This window comes from Leucoraja erinacea, chromosome 4, assembly GCF_028641065.1.
Source record: "Leucoraja erinacea ecotype New England chromosome 4, Leri_hhj_1, whole genome shotgun sequence".
Taxonomy (NCBI): Eukaryota; Metazoa; Chordata; class Chondrichthyes; order Rajiformes; family Rajidae; genus Leucoraja; species Leucoraja erinaceus.
The window spans coordinates 3,056,039-3,076,865 of NC_073380.1; the positions used below are offsets into that span (position 1 = coordinate 3,056,039).

The 20,827-nt window shown below is 52.5% G+C and overlaps 1 protein-coding gene across 1 annotated transcript in view; it reads right to left on the bottom strand.

The window, feature by feature from the left end:
* Positions 1-20,827, bottom strand: part of agap3 (ArfGAP with GTPase domain, ankyrin repeat and PH domain 3) — a 363,100-nt gene that overhangs the window by 57,852 nt on the left and 284,421 nt on the right. Inside the window, 1 exon segment of the mRNA XM_055633547.1 lies at positions 11,562-11,730. Within this exon segment, the coding sequence (XP_055489522.1) occupies positions 11,562-11,730 (169 nt within the window).

A 20,827-nucleotide genomic window follows, 5' to 3' on the forward strand; every position in this document is an offset into this window, starting at 1 on the left:
GGTACATCCTTTCATTCTGAGGCAGTGGTGTCTTGCCCTAGACTCTCCCACTCGTGGAAGCGTCCTCTCCATACAATGGGGCCCAGTCTCGGTAGACATCGGTGGGACTAGCATCAGTACGGGGGGCAGGCGTGTTACCTGGACGGTCGTGTTGGGCCACATGACGTGCTTTGCCAACACAAACAGAGACAGATTCTTGCTGGTCAGAACAGACTGTGCTTAGCCTGGCCACAGTGGCCACAGGGGTAGAGCTACTGCCTTGCAGCGCCAGAGACCGGGTTCCACCCTGACTACGGGTCCTGTCTGTATGGACTTTGTACGTTCTCCCTGTGATCACGTGGGTTTTATTCGGGATCTCTGGTTTTCTCCCACAGGCCAGACGTACAGGTTTGTAGGCTCATTGGCTTTGGTAAGATTGGAAATGTTTGTAGGATAGTGTTAGCAGAAACTTTAAATATATTTAAGACTAAAATAGATGTTTTTTTAGCTGCCAAGGGGATAAGGGGCTACGGGGAGAGGGCAGGGATATGGACCTAGGTATGGTTAGTATAGTAAGACCTGAGTGATCTCCTGGACAAGTGTCGATCGCCTGGATTGGGGTCGGAGAGGAATTTCCCGGATTTTTTTCCCGAATTGGACCTGGGTTTTTATCCGGTTTTTTGCCTCCCCCAGGAGATCACGAGGTTCTTGGGGTGGAGAGGGGTGATAGAGGTATAAAGGGGAGGGTAGTGTCTTGTGTTCTGTGTCTTGTGTCTACTGTTTGTGGTAAGTGTGTCTGTTTAGTGTTCAGCCATGAGCGAATGGCGGTGCGGGCTCGACGGACCTGGTGGTCTACTCTCGCACCTACTTTCTATGTTTCTATGTTAGTGTAAGGGGTGATCGTTGGTCAGCGCAGACTCGGTGGGCCGAAGGGCCTGTTCCCACGCAGTTTCTCGAAACTAAACTAAACTAAAATGGCGGCCTTTTGCAGACAAACAACGCACGGAGATGCTCGAATAAGGAGCAAAGTACATCTGCAGGAGGAATTCCATAGGTTCAGTCGCATCTGAGGGGGGGAAGTGGACAGACTGGTTCGGGACCCTTCATCACCACAGTTCTACAGAACACAGAACAGTACAGGAACAGGCCCTTCGGCCCATCATGTCTGTGCAGTGGGAAACTAAACTGATCTCTCTGCCTGCACATGGTCCGCATCCTGCCAGAGAAGGGAGAGATTTAAGAGGGACATAGAAACATAGAAATTAGGTGCAGGAGTAGGCCATTCGGCCCTTCGAGCCTGCACCACCATTCAATATGATCATGGCTGATCATCCAACTCAGTATCCCGTACCTGCCTTCTCTCCATACCCTCTGATCCCCTTAGCCACAAGGGCCACAACTAACTCCCTCTTAAATATAGCCAATGAACTGGCCTTGACTACCCTCTGTGGCAGAGAGCTCCACAGATTCACCACTCTCTGTGTGAAAAAAGTTCTTCTCATCTCGGTTTTAAAGAATTTACCCCTTATCCTTAAGCTGTGACCCCTTGTCCTGGACTTCCCCAACATCGGGAACAATCTTCCTGCATCTAGCCTGTCCAACCCCTTAAGAATTTTGTAAGTTTCTATAAGATCCCCCCTCAATCTCCTAAATTCTAGAGAGTATAAACCAAGCCTATCCAGTCTTTCTTCATAAGACAGTCCTGACATCCCAGGAATCAGTCTGGTTAACCTTCTCTGTACTCCCTCTATGGCAATAATGTCCTTCCTCAGATTTGGAGACCAAAACTGTATGCAATACTCCAGGTGTGGTCTCACCAAGACCCTGTACAACTGCAGTAGACCCTCCCTGCTCCTATACTCAAATCCTGGGACCTTAGATGCAACATTTTCACGCAGAGGGTAGTCTGTATGTGGAACGAGCTGCCAAAGGAAGCTATAGACACGGGTACAATCATGACTTTCTACAAGCCTTTTAAACATCACGACTGTGTCTGCCTCCACCACCACCCCAGGCAGTGCGTTGCAGGCACCCCTTGCCCAGACCAGCAGCCCGTGCACGCGCGGTGGCCCTCGTTCTGACTGACACTGCGGCAGACACTCGGTTACTTAAGGAGTTGTCTCCCAAATTGGCGTGGGGCGGCCAGAAAATTTTGTCAGGAATTCATGAGGCACAACTCGGCTCAGACCACACGTTGTGTTAACACTATTATACAGAGTGGAGTAATGAGGCTTATCCACTAATGCTCGTGACTGCTCCTTTCCCATGTAATTCGCAGCCTTTCTACCACACCAAGTCGTCGACTTGCTTAAAGCACATCGCCAGTCTCTGCTGCAGGTTGATAGCTGTGCAAAATGCTGATCAGCCCAGCTCATCTGTTGGTCTTAACCAACCATCCTAGAGGGGGCAATCTCTGCAATACTTCCCTTCATAGCCTCACCAGCTGACATTGGGCACAAAGGGCAGAGACAGGTCGGGCTGGGCTGGGCTGGGTCGGGCTGGGCTGGGATGGGTCAGGCTGGGCTGGGATGGGACAGGCTGGGTTGGGTTGGGTTGCGCTGGGCTGGGTCAGGCTGGGCTGGGATGGGTCAGGCTGGGCTGGGTCGGGGCTGGGTCGGGCTGGGCTGGGATGGGTCAGGCTGGGCTGGGCTGGGCTGGGGTCAGGCTGGGCTGGGATGGGTCAGGCTGGGCGGGGATGGGGGATGGGACAGACTGGGTTGGGTTGCGCTGGGCTGGGTCAGGCTGGGCTGGGGATGGGTCAGGCTGGGCTGGGCTGGGCTGGGTGGGAGCGGGCTGGGCTGGGTCAGGCTGGGCTGGGATGGGTCAGGCTGGGCTGGGCTGGGCTGGGCTGGGTCGGGCTGGGCTGGGTCAGGTTGGGCTGAGCTGGGCTGAGCTGGGCTGGGCTGGGCCAGACTGGCATGGGATGGTGTAGGAAGGATCTGTAGATGCTGATTTACACTGAAGATAGACACAAATTTCTGCAGTAACTCAGCGGGACAAGCAATATTTCTGGAGAGAAGGAATGGGAGACACTTCAGGTCAAGCCCTCTCTTCTTCTGAAGAAGAGACTAGACCCGAAACATCAGCCATTTCCGTTTCTCCAGAGACGCTGCCTGACTCGCTGAGTTACCCCAGCACTTTGTGTCTATCTTCTGGCGTGGGATGGGCTGGGTTGGACTGGGCTGAGCTGGGCATGGCTGGACTGGATCAGATGGGGCTGGGCCGGGCCAGACTGGTGCTGGATGGGTGAGGAGGGGCTGGTCCAGGGCTGGGCTGCGTCAGACCGGGGCTGACCAAGGCATGAATAAACCTCAACCTAATTTTGTATACTTCTATCAGATCTCCCCACAACCTCCAACGCTCCGAAAAAAACAATCCAAGTCTGTCCAACCTCTCCATGTAGCTGAGGCCCTTGAATCCTGGCATCATTCTGGTAAACCTCTTCTGGACTCCCTCCAAAGCTCCCACATGCTTGGTGTAACGGGCCGACCAGACCTGCACTTGTGTGTGGATTTATCAGGCAGCTTGCAGTCCGTCAGCTCCACTAGGCTGCCTGACCATTGTGTACCTGCTGCTTATCGGCACACACCACTGCCGTCACTCTGAATGTCAGTGGAGATTTCACATCCAAAGAGATGTTAATCTGTAGTCAACATGATATAAAATCGATGAGCAGAGTGACCCTGTGACCCCGGCTGTTTGCTGATTACGGATCCATTGTTGAGCCGTGGAGAGGCCGTCACTCTCTGCCGACTCCCCAGAGAGCCGGGAGAGGCTGGGATACCGAGAACCCAGTGCCACACTGTCCCACTGCCACTGGGCCAGTCCCTGGGCAGATGATACCGGTCAGGGAGCTGGGATACCGAGAGCCCACACCACTCTGTGGCAGTCCTGGGCACCACACCGTCACACTGCTGGGCAGCAGCACGCCATTCCACTGGTGGTGCAGAGAGCTGAGATGTGGAGAGCCCAGCCTCACACTGTGGCACTGTCGGGCAGCACACAGTGCCACCACACCCAACACCCAAAGAATGCCACTACTGGGCAGCCCACACACTACCCAGCTCACACCGAGCCTACACCGTGCCCAGCTCACACCCAGCCCAGCTCACACCCAGCCCAGCTCACACCCTGCCCAGCTCACACCCAGCCCAGCCCAGCCCAGCTCACACCCAGCTCACACCCAGCCCAGCTCACACCCAGCCCAGCCCACACCCTACCCAGCTCACACCCAGCCCAGCTCACACCCAGCCCAGCTCACACCCAGCCCAGCTCACACCCAGCCCAGCTCACACCCAGCCCAGCTCACACCCTACCCAGCTCACACCCAGCCCAGCTCACACCCAGCCCAGCTCACACCCAGCCCAGCTCACACCCAGCCCAGCTCACACCCAGCCCAGCTCACACCTACCCAGCCCAGCACACCCAGCCCAGCCCACACCCTACCCCAGCTCACACCCAGCCCAGCTCACACCCACCCAGCCCAGCCCACACCCTACCCAGCTCACACCCAGCCCAGCTCACACCCAGCCCAGCCCACACCAGCCCAGCCCACACCCAGCCCAGCTCACACCCAGCCCAGCTCACACCCCAGCTCACACCCAGCCCAGCTCACACCCAGCCCAGCTCACACCCAGCCCAGCTCACACCCAGCTCCACCCAGCTCACACCCAGCCCAGCTCACACCCAGCCCAGCTCACACCCTGCCCAGCTCACACCCAGCCCAGCTCACACCCAGCTCACACCCAGCCCAGCTCACACCCAGCCCAGCTCACACCCAGCCCAGCTCACACCCTGCCCAGCTCACACCCAGCCCAGCTCACACCCAGCCCAGCTCACACCACAGCCCAGCCCACACCCCAGCTCACACCCAGCCCAGCCACACAGCTCACACACCTACCCAGCTCACACCCAGCCCCCTCACCCAGCCCAGCCACACCCAGCCCAGCTCCAGCCACACCCAGCCCAGCTCACACCCAGCCCAGCTCACACCCAGCCCAGTCACACCCACCCAGCTCACACCCAGCCCACAACCCAGCCCAGCCCACTCACACCAGCCCAGCTCACACCCAGCCCAGCTCACACCCAGCCCAGCTCACACCACTCACACCCACACCCAGCTCACACCCAGCTCACACCCTGCCCAGCTCACACCCAGCCCCAGCTCACACCCAGCACACACCCAGCCCAGCTCACACCCAGCCCAGCTCACACCCCAGCCCAGCACACACCCAGCTCACACACAGCCCACACCCAGCCCAGCTCACACCCAGCTCAGCACACCCAGCCCACCAGCTCACACCCAGCCAGCTCACACCCAGCTCACACCCCAGCCCAGCCCACACACCCAGCCCAGCACCCACCCAGCCCAGCACACCCAGCCCAGCTCACACCCCCAGCTCACACCCAGCCCAGCACACCCAGCCCAGCTCACACCACAGCCCAGCTCACACCCAGCTCACACCCTGCCCAGCTCACACCCAGCCCAGCTCACACCCAGCTCACACCCTGCCCAGCTCACACCCAGCCCAGCTCACACCCAGCCCAGCCACACCCAGCCCAGCTCACACCCAGCCCAGCCACACCCAACCCAGCTCACACCCAGCCCAGCTCACACCCAGCCCAGCTCACACCCAGCCCAGCTCACACCCAGCCCAGCTCACACCCAGCCCAGCTCACACCCAGCTCATACCCTTCACACCCAGCCCACACACCCAGCTCATACCTTGCCCACACTGTGCCAATCCCAGGCAGGGTTAAGAGGCCAAGGCTGTGAAATGGTGTTGGGTGAGTGGGAGACTATCCAGGGACTGTTACAGAGTGACAGGACAGTGTCCAAGACAGCACTGACCCTCCCACACCGAGCTGCCAGAGGAGGCTATAGAAGCAGATAAAATGACAACTTTTAAAATTCACTTTGTGGTGATATTGGGGTGGTGATTATGAGGAACAAGCTGCCAGAGGAGGTAATTGAGGCAGGTACAATAACTCATTTAAAAGACATTTGGACGTAGATACATGGACAGGAAAGGTCTTGTGGGATTTAGGCAAAACGTGGGCAGGTGGAACAAGCTTAGATGGGGCATCTTGGTCAGTAAAGACGAGTTCTGTCTCCATGCTGTGTGACTGTTCTGACATGTGCACAGATATATGGATAGGAAGGACTAGAGGGAAATGCAGGTGGGTGGGACTAGCCCAGAATACCGATTGGAGGCGTGACAAGATGGGCCGAAGGGTCTGTTCTCGTGTGGTATACAGCTCAGTGACACGAGTCCTCAGACAGTAATCGCGGCATCAGGACAGAGGCAGCAACACTCATTTGCAACTCCGCTTGTCAATGGTCAAGGCATGGAAAGAGTTAATGAGATTAGCGCCCAAGAATGTAAATCTGCTGGAGAAAGAAGTCTTTAACTATTAGAAAAATGTTCCCAGTCAATTCCCGCTGATGGATCATGCTCCCCCCTCCTACACAAGCTACATTTGTTCTAAAGGTTAATTGTTTGTGGGCTCTGATTTGAAAATAGAGTCTCCCGTGCACTCTTCTCATCTTCTTTCCTTCCTCCGGCCTAATTAACCTTTCCTGGAATTCAAGTCTGGATATGTCCACCTCGAACTCCGCTCAAATCCGGGGGGAGCGGGCAGCAGAGACGTGAAACGCAGCAGAGAGGCGCACCACTAAACACTCCTGTAAAACGATAATTACCTCGAATGCTCATACACCCACCCACCGCGCCTAATCAACAGGGGCAGCTACAGACTGACAAGCAGGAACAGGGGCAGTACAGTCACACACACACACACAGATGCAGGAACAGGGGCAGTACAGTCACACACACACAGATGCAGGAACAGGGGCAGTACAGTCACACACACACAGGTGCAGGAACAGGGGCAGTACAGTCACACACACAGACACAGGAACAGGGGCAGTACAGTCACACACACACACAGGTGCAGGAACAGGGGTAGTACAGTCACACACACAGGAACAGGAACAGGGCAGTACAGTCACACACACAGGTACAGGAACGAGGAAGTACAGTCACACACACACAGGTACAGGAACGAGGAAGTACAGTCACACACACACAGATACAGGAACAGGGGCAGTACAGTCACACACACAGGTACAGGGACAGGGGCAGTACAGTCACACGCACTGATACAGGAACAGGGGCAGTACAGTCACACACACAGGTACAGGAACAGGGGCAGTACAGTCACACACACAGGTGTAGGAACAGGGGCAGTACAGTCACACACACAGGTACAGGGACAGGGGTAGTACAGTCACACACACAGATACAGTCACACGCAGAGCGACCGGAATGGGGCAACTACGGGTGAGAGGGGGAGAGTTTATAGATGTGCGGGGCATGTTTTTGTGTTACAGAGTGGTGGGGCGTGGAACTTGCTGCCGGGGGTGGTGCTGGTGGGCAGGTCTGATAGTGGCGTTTAAGAGGCTTTCACATAGGTACATGGAAGCGTGGGGAATGGAGGGATATGGATCACGTGCAGACTGAGATTAGTTTAACTTGGCTAACTCGTGTTTAGCATGGAGAGTGTGGGCCGATGGGCACGTTCCTGTGCTGTGCAGTTGTAAATTACGTTTTATAAAGTTCCACCACGCCTCCGTTTCATTCCGTGCCCCGACTAATAAAAGGCCAGTATTCCACTTGCCGTTCCACCACCTTATTGATCTGTGCTGCCATCTTCAGGAACCTTTCTTCCTCAGTACCACCAAGGCCCCTACCATTCGCTGTACACGTCCTATCCTTCGCAAAGCACACCACCTCACACGTCAAGATAAAGACAACCTGTCACTACTATCTGTACTGTCCGGTAGAATTAAGACCATTGTCATTGTCAAAAAACGCAACAACGCTGGTTATGTACACAATTCACGGAGAGTGTACCAGAGGAATAACATCATGCAGGAGGTTAGCACGTATTATCATCACTAATTGCACTCTAATGGTTAGCTGGTATTGACGTTATTGACATTGCATTATTCTGTGCATTCGTCTGTGGAAATAGGTAAAACTGTCCAGTTAACCTGCTACAGTAAAAGCATGTTTAGGCGGTGAGACTGCAGAGCTGAGGGGGAACCTGGTGAAACAGGATTCAAGTTCGGCAAGTAGTGAGCAAAGCTACAGACTGTTCACATTCAATGTGAGGGGCACTGCGTAAACAAGGGGGGGGGGGGGGGGGGGGGGGGGAGCTTCAGCCTCGGTTATCTCGGTGAAAGCAGAACGCTTGATATTTTTAAAGCAGAGGTAAACAAATACTTACTTGTGTGTTATTACTGTCATCGGGTCGTGCAGCGTGGAAACGGGCCCTTCGGCTCACGTGCCCACATTGACCAACATGGCTCATCTACACTGGTCCCACTTGCCTGCGTTTGGCCCATATCCCTCTAAACCTTTCCTATCCATGTACCTGTCTAGTTGCTTCTTAAATATTGCGATAGTACCTGCCTCAACTCAAGTTCAAGTTACATTTAGTGTCCCATGCATCAATTGGAACAGTGAAATGTGGGTGACCATACAGCCATACGAATAAACAGAACACATTACACGATAGAATTTAACATAGGAACATAGAAACATAGAAAATAAGTGCAGGAATAGGCCATTCGGCCCTTCGAGCCTGCACCGCCATTCAATATGAACATGGCTGATCATCCAACTCAGTATCCTGTTCCTGCCTTCTCTCCATACCCCCTGATCCCTTTAGCCACAAGGGCCACATCTAACTCCCTCTTAAATATAGCCAATGAACTGGCCTCAACTACCTTCTGTGGCAGAGAATTCCAGAGATTCACCACTCTCTGTGTGAAAAATGTTTTCCTCATCTCGGTCCTAAAAGATTTCCCCCTTATCCTTAAACTGTGACCCCTTGTTCTGGACTTCCCCAACATCGGGAACAATCTTCCTGCATCTAGCCTGTCCAACCCCTTAAGAATCTTGTAAGTTTCTATAAGATCCCCCCTCAATCTTCTAAATTCTAGCGAGTACAAGCCGAGTCTATCCAGTCTTTCTTCATATGAAAGTCCTGACATCCCAGGAATCAGTCTGGTGACATAAACATCCACCACAGTGGAATCAATGTTTCTCACTGTGATGGAAGGCAATAAAGTTCAGTCATCTTCCTCTTGTTCTTGTGGTCGGGGCCGTCAACCCTCTGCAGTCGCCGCCACAGACGGCCCGATGTTCAGCCCCTCTCGCCGGGATGATCGGAACTCCAGCGTCGGAACAGACGGAACACTCTCAGCGGCTTGGAGTTTCCGAAGCGGCCGCTTCTTCCCGGAGATGGCAGCTTCGGAAGTCCACAGGCCGAGCTGGGCGGAGCTCCAACATTGGCGATCCTCGGCAAAAGATCCCAGGCCTCCACGATGTTAAAGCCAGCGTCACGCCCGCGGCTAGAAGCTCCGCAGACCGCCGCTCCACGCTGTTAAAGTCAGCTGGCCCAACACTCCGGAGCTCCAACCGGAGATCCCCGGCAAAGGATCGCCCCGCTCCACGATGGTAATCCCACGCTGCGCCCGCTGCTGAAGCTCCGGTAGGAAAGGCCGCGTCAATCCAGTTGGTGGGCCGCGAGGGGAGGGGGAGGGGAGCGAAGATGCGACTCGGAGAAAAGATGCATCTACTTCCAGGTAAGTGGCTGCAAAACGGTTTCCCCCTAGTGTGTCACCACTCGATGGAGACCTCCTCTGGCAGCTCGTTCCATACACACACCACCCTTTGCGTGAAAAAGTCACCCCTTCGATTCCTTTAAAATCGTTTCTCCCTCACCTTAAACTATGGCCTATGGTTCTCGAATGAACAGGTCTATGAAGCTGCAGTAAGAATATTATTAAAGGGCACAGAGTAAATCAGCAGATCAGGCAGCATCTCTGGAGAACATGGATATAGGTGACGTTTTAGGTCGGGGCCCTTACTTCAGTCTGAAGAAAGTTCCTGACATGAAAAGTCACCTACCCATGTCCCCCAGAGATGCTGCCTGACCCGCTGAGTTACTCCAGCACTCTGTGTCCTTTTGAGTAAACCAGCATCTGCAGAGCCTTGTTTATACTTTCTTCTTCCTCGCATTGTGCGTTCATGTGTTTTACTCCCAGATTAGATTCCATAACCCATCACAGGACCTTTGGCCAGTACCAATTCCTCTGCCCAATTCTTCTTCCAATCCCCCATCCATCACTGGTTTCATTTACTCTACAATTTTGGGTTATGTCATTGGCTGACAATCTTTGTAAATCTTGGAATGACCACCTAATTTGTTCCCTAAACATTACCTCTTACTGGGCAGATGGGGCTCGTTTATGGATAAGGGGGAAATCTTTTAGGACCGAGATGAGGAAAACATTTTTCACACAGTGGTGAATCTCTGGAATTCTCTGCCACAGAAGGTAGTTGAGGCCAGTTCATTGGCTATATTTAAGAGGGAGATAGATGTGGCCCTTGTGGCTAAAGGGAACAGGGGGTATGGAGAGAAGGCAGGAAGAGGATACTGAGTTGGATGATCTGCCATGATCATATTGAATGGCGGTGCAGGCTCGAAGGGCCGAATGGCCTACTCCTGCACCTATTTTCTATGTGTCTATGTTTCTATTCCTTTTCTCTCAAGATGTTGCCTGACCCTCTGAGTTACCCCAGTATTTTGAGTACATCATCAATGTAATGCAGAGTAGATTCGACGGAACAAATGGCCTATACCTGTCGCTGCTCCCAACTATAACGCTATAATGAAGCAACACTATATTCTGCGCTCATGGACTTCTCTCTTTGCACTTGTGTACATGTGCACGGCTTGCTTCTACTCACGTATGGTATGATTTGACTGGATAGTTCACAAACAAAGTTTTCACTGTATCTCGGTCCACGTGACAATAATAAACCGATATCGACAGCAAGCAGCCAAGAGTTCACAACAAGGTGATCCCTGCTTCCAACAGGAGAAGGGGCAAGATGAGCAGAGCTTCCACACTCACTGAACCAGAGGCTGAAGCAACAGCCCCATCCGTCACTGCTTGATCACCGCTGCCCTGTCTCTAATGCCCACAGAACATGGACTCCCTGCCCGAGTTCCCCACCGTCTCCTGCTCCTTCCTCCCGAACCACACAGGAGCCGTTGCCAGTCTCTGATTCCACCGACACCAGCTCGGAGATGACCCCCCCCCCCCCCTTATTCCCACATCATCAGGCCGCTCACAGAGCATTGCTACCTAGAATAGAATAGTTTCTTTATTGTCATTGTAACATGAACCATGTACAACGATATAGGCCATTTAAACACAACGGTATTTAAAAAAGGTATAGGCCTTCAGGGGGCGGTCTGCTTGCCTATCCTGACTGGTACCCTCCCCCTCGGGCATTAATCACCATTACCATGCCAGGCCCCTGTGCTGCCACTCCCCGAGGCAGGCTACCGTCTACCTTGGCTGCACCCCCTCCCAGGGCATCGCGTCCACAGGCCCCCAACACAAGGCACTGCCATTCCCCAGGGGCCAGGCTGCCCACCTACCGGGCCTCGTACCACCATGCGCAGATTGCTGCCACTACCAGGCTGGTCTGCCTACCTACCTTGGCTGGCCGCTAGCTGCAGGTTGCTCCTGTCCTTGGTCAGGCCGTTGGTCTTGGGGCTGGCGCCGGGAGCGTTGCCGGCCGAGGCTCGGGGCAGGCGCTTGCCCGGTACTTTCACTGTGGTTCGCAGCAGGTCGATCTCCTTGCCATGGACGTTCTGCATGTAATCCTGCAGGAGCAGACAGAGCATGAGGTGTTGCAGCCGCGACAAGGCAAGCCCGCAGGAGCTGCATCGCCCTGCACCGAGCTACACTGAACCACCTCCGACAGAACGCTCTGGGACACAGGATGAGGTCGGACTTCCAGCTGACTGATTGAAGCTTGCAAATAACAACATACAAGACACTTTGTCAGGTGCATGGACAGAATCGTGCAGATGTACAGCACGGAAACAGGCCCTTCAGCCCACCTCGTCCATGCCGAGAATTAGACCCATTTACTTAATGTGGCTCATATCCCTCTAAAAACTGAATGACAAATTGGAAACATGGAGTCATAAATATATAGCTATATTTAAGAGGGAGTTAGATGTGGCCCTTGTGGCTAAAGGGATCAGGTGATATGGAGAGAAAGCAGGCACAGGGTACTGAGTTGGACGATCAGCCATGATCAGATTGAATGGCGGTGCAGGCTCGAAGGGCCGAATGACCTACTCCTGCACCTATTTTCTATGTTTCTATAAGAGTCATGTGGCATGGAAACAGGCCCTTCGGCCCGACTTGCCGACCAACTTGTCCCATCTACACTAGTCCACCTGCCTGCGTTTGGTCCATATTCCTCTAAACCTGTCCTATCCATGTACCTGCCTAAATGCTTCTTAAATGTTGCAATAGTACCTGCCGCAACTACCTCCTCCAGCAGCTCGTTCCATACACCCACCACCCTTTGCGTGAAAAGGTCACCCCTCAGGTTCCTATTAAATCTTTCTCCCCTCACCTTAAACCTATGTACCTTGGTAGACACAAAATGATGGAGTAACTCAGCTGGTCAGGCAGCACCTCTGGAGAGAAGCAATGGTCTCCAGAGATGCTGCTTGACCCACTGAGTTACTCCAGCATTTTGTGTCCACCTGCGATTTAAGCCAGCATCTGCAGTTCCTTCCTACACACTATATCCCTTGGTTCTTGATTTCCCTACTCTGGGTAAAATACTCTGTGCATTCTTCGCCCTATTTATTCCCCACATGACTTTATACACCTCTCTAAGACCACCCCTCATCCTCCTGCACTCTAGGCTGCATAACCTCTCCCTATAGCTCAGGCCCTCGAGTCCTGGCAACATCCTTGTAAATATTTTCTGCAACCTTCCCAGCTCGACAAACAGGTAGGTTATTGTGGACTGAGCGGAGGTGTTCGGGAAACGATCGCCCAACCTCCGCTTAGTCTCCCCGATGTAAATCAGCTGACACCTAGAGCAGCGGATGCAGTAGATGAGGTTGGAGGAGATACAGGTGAACCTTTGTCGCACCTGGAACGACTGCTTGGGTCCTTGAATGGAGTCGAGGGGGGAGGTGAAGGGACAGGTGTTGCATTTCTTGTGGTTGCAACGGAAAGTGCCCGGGGAGGGGGTGGTACGGGAGGGAAGGGAAGAATTGACAAGGGAGTTGCAGAGGGAGCGGTCTCTGCGGAAGGCAGACATAGGGGGAGATGGGAAGATGTGGCGAGTGGTGGGGTCACGTTGGAAATGGCGGAGGATTATTTGTTGTATTTGCCGGCTGGTGGGGTGAAAGTTGAGGACTAGGGGGACTCTGCCCTTGTTGCGAGTGCGGGGTTGGGGAGAGAGAGCAGTGTTGCGGGGTATGGATGAGACCCTGGTGCGAGCCTCATCTATGGTGGCGGAGGGGAATCCCCGTTCCCTGAAGAACGAGGCCATTTCCGATGCCCTGGTGTGGAACGTCTCATCCTGGGAGCAGATGCGGCGTAGGTGGAGGAATTGGGAGTAGGGGATGGAGTCTTTACAGGGGGCAGGGTGGGCAGACGTGTAGTCCAGATAGCCATGTGAGTCAGTTGGTTTGTAGTGTATGTCGGTCAGAAGTCTGTCCCCTGCGATGGAGATGGTGAGGTCAAGGAATGGTAGGGAAGTGTCGGAAATAGTCCAAGTGTATTGGAGTGCCGGATGGAAGTTGGTGGTGAGGTGGATGAAGTCAGTCAGTTGTGTGTGGGTGCAGGAGGTGGCCCCAAAGCAGTCCTCAATGTAGCGGAGGTAGAGGTCGGGGATGGGGCCCTGGTACGTATTGAACAAGGATTGTTCAACGTACCCAACAAAGAGGCAGGCGTAGCTGGGGCCCATGCGTGTGCCCATAGCTACGCCTTGTGTTTAGAGGAAATGGGAGGAGTCAAACATAAAGTTGTTGAGGGTGAGGACCAACTCCGGTAGTCGGAGGAGAGTGTCAGTGGCTGGGTATAGGTTGCTCCTCTGGTCGAGGAAGAACCGGAGGGTTTTGAGACCATCCTGGTGGGGGATGGAGGTGTAGAGTGACTGGACATCCATGGTACATTGTAGCCTCACCAATGTCTTGCATAACTGCAACATGACCTCTTGTGTGCCACTTGCCTGGGATTCTGTAGGCTAGTATTGTTTGTGAAAGTCTTTTCCCTTGGCAGGGGTACCAAGACATGCGTACATGTGTTTAGGGTGAGGGGAAAGGGTGTTAAAGGGGATATTGGAGTACATCTTTTGCACACAGAGGCATTGCCAGTGGAGGTGGTGGACTCAGGTCCATTCACTGTGCATCTCAGTCACCCATCATTACAACACCCAGGCTAGGGACACCACAGGTGTGGCTCTTCCATCGTGGCCATGGACAATGTTACCTGCACGGAGAAGCAAGGAGCTGCAGATGCTGCAAACCTGAGAGAAACACAAAGGACTGCAGTAACTCAACGGTCAGGCAGCATCTGCGGAAGGAATGGTCAGCTTCTGAAGAAGGGTCCCGATCTGAAACGCCACCTGTCCATTCCCTCCACAGATGCTGCCTGGCCCGCTGAGTTTCTCTAGCACTCAGAGTTAAGGATAAGGGGGAAGTCTTTTAGGACCGAGATGAGAAAAACATTTTTCACACAGAGAGTGGTGAATCTCTGGAATTCTCTGCCGCAGAAGGTAGTTGAGGCCAGTTCATTGGCTATATTTAAGAGGGAGTTAGATGTGGCCCTTGTGGCTAAAGGGATCAGGGGGTATGGAGAGAAGGCAGGTACGGGATACTGAGTTGGATGATCAGCCATGATCATATTGAATGGCGGTGCAGGCTTGAAGGGCCGAATGGCCTACTCCTGCACCTATTTTCTATGTTTCTATGTTTCTATGCCATCATTTCTGGCACCTGCCAGTTCTTCTAGATACCACATTCACAAAGCCAGGCAAGTGATAGTTTAGTTTAGTTTAAAGATACAATGTGGAAACAGGCCCTTCGGCCCACCAAGTCTACACTGACCATCGATCCCCGTGCACTAGTTCCTTCCTACAATTTACAGAAGCCAATTAACCTACAAACCTGCGTGTCTTTGGAGTGTGGGAGGATACTGGGGCACCTGGAGCAAACCCATGGGGAGAATGTACAAACTCCGTACAGACAGCATCCGTAGTCAGGATCGAACCCGGATCTTTGTCAATGTTTGGCAGCAACTAGGTTGACACAGGTGAAGGCAGTGACTGGCAGATGGGTGGAGTACGTGACAAAGGCTGGAGGTTTAAAGGGGCTGTACCACTTGGGCGACCTAATTGGCGAGTTTAGAAGAGTTTAAAAAATGACATGTTGAAGACCTCCTTCGACTATGTTGAAGACCAGCTTCGACTAGCTACGACTAACCGGGAAAATTGGACACCGAATAGTGGAGCGTGAAAACGACCTCCTTCGATCTCCTTCGACTATGATGGATACTATCTACGACTACCTTAGACTACCCTCGATTACCTATGAATAACCTACTACGACTAAACCTAGGAGTAAAAAAAGTATCGATTTTTTCCATGGCGACCTTTTTTTACTCGCGAGCATTTTTTAACATGTCGAAAAAAATGCTGCGACCCAGCTGAGGCCTCGAGTACGCGGAGACCACCCTCGAGCATGAAGGAGAGTTACGAAGACCTCCTACGACCTTGTGTCGACCATGCTGCGCGTATGAGTCGAGGGCAAACTCGCCAGAACTCGTGGATTATGTCGCCCAAGTGGGAGACAAAAGGGTGTGAGATGAGGAGAGGAGGAATAAAATGTAAAGCCGGAGGGAGGGACATGGGTGGAAGGGGACGGGGAGGAGGGGACAGAGGGGGTAGTACAGGAGAGTCTGCAACGTGTTTGGCCGCTCCCGTCCAAGGCTGCGTGTTTCAGCGAGGCGAGATCGAGACTATCGGCACCTGGGCCGGAGGACGGCAGGCAGCAAGTCCCCAGGCCCACTGGGATCAGGGATCAGAGCGAGCGGAGGCTTCACCAACGGCTGGGGGGGGTGGGGAGCGGGCAGAGAGCGCTTGCCTCTTTAAGACTCAATTGACACATGGGACCCGGGTGCAAATGAAAGGAAAAATTGCGAATCAGCAGATTGCAGCCAGGGTCCACTGGAATGAGGTGTCTGCCTGCGCACTGCACTCCCTTTATTACCAGCCATAAAGCACTAATTTCTTCACAAGCCACCTCGCTAATTACACAGCCAGCACACTCATTTCATTTTATTACTCGAATTAACAGGAAGTTCAAACCGTGTAAAGCTATTAAGATGTGTGATTAAGCCACATTCAATTAGTTTCTACAAACAATTTAATTGATGTTGCAGATAGGAATTAACAGAAGGTGAACGTGTGAATTACTTGGCTGTCGAGAGCAATTCTCTCTCTCTCTGTCGGCCCTGCCTCGACGATCCTGCAGCAAACACAATGCCTATCTCCATGCACATCACCGGCAGAACACCCAGCCAGCCGCCTCGCGTTCCAGCAACCCTCTCCTCATCCCAACCCCCCTAACCAAGGCAATAAAGTGCAGGATAGTCACAAAAAATGCTGGAGTAACTCAGCCGGTCAGGCAGCATCTCTGGGGAAAAGGAATGGGCGACGTTTCGGGTCGAGACCCCTCTTCGAACTGAGAGTCAGGATGAGGGGAAACAAGCGATTTATGAAGGGCCTCGACCCGAAACGTCACACATTCAGCGTCTCCGGAGATGCTGCCTTGCCTTTGCGGTTGCAGCTCCTAGACTGTGTAACAGCATCCCCCTCCCCCTCCATCGACTACTTTAACTCAAGACTAAAATCTTATCTATACTCCCGAGCCTTTCCTGACGTCCACTGAGCGAGGGCTATTTGTATATATGTATGTACTTTGGCCAACGAGAGTTGTTTTTTTAAATGTGCTATATAAATAAATGCTGAGCTTGACTCCAGCTTTTTGTGATTCTCTTTGAGAGATATAGACGGTATGTGGAACAATGAAAAATATGCAATAAAGCAACGATGGTCACGGAAAGGTGGAGCCCACAATGGTCCATTGTTGGCTGTGGGGGTAGGTGATAACGAGTTACGCAGACAGTGAAACTCGACAGGACGGCCTTGGGTTGAGGGAGCAAGAATTTAAGAGAGCAGAGTTTTAGGGTGAGAGGGGCAAAGTTTAAATGTGCGGGGTGCGTTTTTTTTACACAGGGGTGTGGACAAGAGCGGTGGGGGCCATGGAACGTGTTGCCAGGGGTGGGGGTGAAAGCCGATACAATAGTTCACAAAGCTTTTTGATGGGCAAATGGATACACAGCGAATGGAGGGATATGGGTCACATGCAGGAAGAGGCGATCAGTTTAGCGGCATCATTCCAGTGCTGTATTGTTCTACGTTCATAGAAACATAGAAAATGGGTGCAGGAGTAGAGGCCATTCGGCCCTTCAAGCCTGCACCGCCATTCAATATGATCATGGCTGATCATCCAACTCAGTATCCCGTACCTGCCTTCTCTCCATGCCCCCGGATCCCTTTAGCCACAAGGGCCACATCTAACTCCCTCTTAAATATAGCAAATGAACTGTGGCCTCAACTACCTTCTGTGGCGGGGAATTCCACAGATTCACCACTCTCTGTGTGTGAAATTTTTTTTTCTCATCTCGGTCCTAAAAGATTTCCCCTCTATCCTTAAACTGTGACCCCTTGTTCTGGACTTCCCCAACATCGGGAACAATCTTCCTGCATCTAGCCTGTCCAACCCCTTAAGAATTTTGTACGTTTCTATATGATCCCCCCTCAGTCTTCTAAATTCTAGCGCGTACAAGCCGAGTCTATCCAGTCTTTCTTCACATGGACAAATGAAGGACAAAACTAGTATAGATGCGCAGTCAAGGCACACACAGGGCAGTGAGAGTGAAGGAGGGCTCTAAAGTCACACAGCGCGGGAAGAGGCGGTGACCTTAGTTGTAGGCGGCAGTCAGGGGAGCAGCTTCCAGCAGTGACCTCACCAAACTCGGGAGCAATTTTCAACCTTTGAGTGAGGTAACGTTTCATTTTCGCACGGCACAGGGACAGGCCCTTCGACGCACATGTCTGTGCCAGGCATCAAGCATCTTTCCACACACTTCAAGGACCCAAGCAATCGTTCCAGGTGCGACAAAGGTTCACCTGCATCTCCTCCAACCTCATCTACTGCATCCGCTGCTCTAGGTGTCAGCTGATTTACATCGGGGAGACTAAGCGTAGGTTGGGCGATCGTTTCGCCGAACACCTCCGCTCAGTCCGCAATAACCAACCTGACCTCCCGGTGGCTCAGCACTTCAACTCCCCCTCCCATTCCCAATCCGACCTCTCTGTCCTGGGTCTCCTCCATTGCCAGAGTGAGCAACAGCGGAAATTGGAGGAACAGCACCTCATATTCCGCCTGGGGACCTTGCGTCCGGATGGCATTAACATTGAATTCTCCCAATTTTGCTAGCCCTTGCTGTCTCCTCCCCTTCCTTAACCCTCTAGCTGTCTCCTCCCACCCTCCTATCCGCCCGCCCTCGGGCTCCTCCTCCTCCCCTTTTCCTTCCTTCTCCTCCCCCCACCCCCCATCAGTCTGAAGAAGGGTTTCGGCCCGAAACGTCGCCTATTTCCTTCGCTCCATAGATGCTGCTGCACCCGCTGAGTTTCTCCAGCAATTTTGTGTACTTTCCACATACTGATCTCATTTAGAATCACACTGCATGGAAACAGGCTCTGCGGCCAACCAAGATACCCCATCTATGCCAGTACCACCTGTCTGTGTTTGGCCCATATCCCTCTAAACCTCTCCTATCCATGCATCTGCCCAAATGTCCTTGCCCAAATGGTATTACTGCAGTTGCCTCAGCCACTTCCACATGCCCACCATCCCTTGTGAAAATGTTCCCACCCAGATCCCCTCTCACCTTAAACCCTCTGGTTCTTGATTCCGCTACCCTGGGCAAAAGACCCTGTGCACTCACCTCGCCTACTTTAGAGTCTGAAGCAGGGTCCTGCCCCGAAATGTCACCCGTCCTTTTTCTCCAGAGAGGCTGCTTGACTTACTCCAGCACTATCCAGTGTCTATCTTCGGCATAAACCAGTACCTGCTGTTCTTTGTTTCTACATTTCGAACAGGAACCCCGGCATATCCAGCCTCCATCCCCCCCATCCACACACCCCCTCTCCCATCTCTCTATAACATCAGAGTCTGGGCAGTGGTGGTGAACAAGATTCCCCTACTCCAACTCAGGATTCAATGGGCAGTGACTGGGAACAGGAACACTCTTCTGTCCGAGCGTGGACTCGAGTGATCGAGTGATCGAGAGCAGGAATGCTGGCCGATTCCCTTTGCTCTTTAACCCAGGGTGTTGGGGCAGTTATCAAGAGATGAACATTGGCCAATTCCCCCCTCTCTTTAACCCTGAGGTCACAGGGCAGTGACTGAAAACAGTAATATTATTGGCCAATTGCCCCCTTCTCTTTAACCCAGGGTGACAGGGTTCAGGACTGGGTTCAGGAGCCCTGAGCTGCTTTTCCTTCACCACGTACACCCTCATAAACCACACTTCAGAATAAAACAGCTCACTCATCATCTGCCGGAGTTTCAGCAGCGAATTGACTTCAAGTGACCAGAACTCTGCAATAAATCAGCTGCTTTAAGTAATTCAAAAAGTATTAGAAAGCTCATCATCCATGCAATAAACTATAAAATAATAATTTATTGTCTATTAATTTCCATTTCTGAAGCACAACTGCTAATGACCACGAGGATTTAATGCAGTTTTTATAACCTCGCCAGCGTGTTCAGGAGTGGGTCGATGATGCACTCGCATGGAGAGAGGCAGCTCATACAGCGGCGGGTTCAGCCAGGGTAGGGGGGGGGGGGGGACATAGAAACAAGGTGCAGGAGTAGGCCATTCGGCCCTTCGAACCTGCACCGCCATTCAATATGATCATGGCTGATCATCCAACTCAGTATCCCGTACCTGCCTTCTCTCCATACCCCCTGATCCCCTTAGCCACAAGGGCCACATCTAACTCCCTCTTACATATAGCCAATGAACTGGCCCCAACTACCTTCTGTGGCAGGGAGTTCCAGAGATTCACCACTCTCTGTGTGAAAAATGTTTTTCTCATCTCAGTCCTAAAGGATTTCCCCTTTATCCTCAAATTGTGACCCCATGTCCTGGACTTCCCCAACATCGGGAACAATCTTCCTGCATCTAGCCTGTCCAACCCCTTAAGAATTTTGTAACCCTGGGTTAAAGAGAACGGACTAGCCCTCGAGGGGAGAGGGGGCAGGAGGGGAGAGGGGGCAGGAGGGGAGAGGGCCACACACACACACGCGGTATTGAGTGCTGCTCTGGTTACAGTTCTGGTCGCCCATTGCAGGAAGAATGCGGAGGCTTTGGAGGGGGTGCAGAAGGGGCTTACCAGAATGCTGCCTAAGCCAGGGGGCACTAGCTATAAAGAGAGGTTGACAAACCCTGAATCTTTTCAAGAGTCAAGAGTATTTTATTGTCACATGTCCCAGTTTGGATAATGACATTCTTACTTGCTGCAGCACAACAGAATGTGTGAATATGTAAGGATTGTATATAATGGGGGGGGAGAAAGAAAAAGTTCAATAAACAACAAAAATAGTGCAAATAACAAATAATAATATAGTCTTTTGTAGTTCAGAGCTCATAGCTCAAGTTTGAGGAGAGACCTGATAGAAATGGGTAAAAGTATGAGCGGCCTGGAGAGTGGAGAGTCAGAATCTTTTTCAGGATGGAAAAATCAAATACTAGAGGGCGTAATTTTTATGGTGAGAGTGGAAAAGTTCATACTCACTGTAAGTTTTTTTT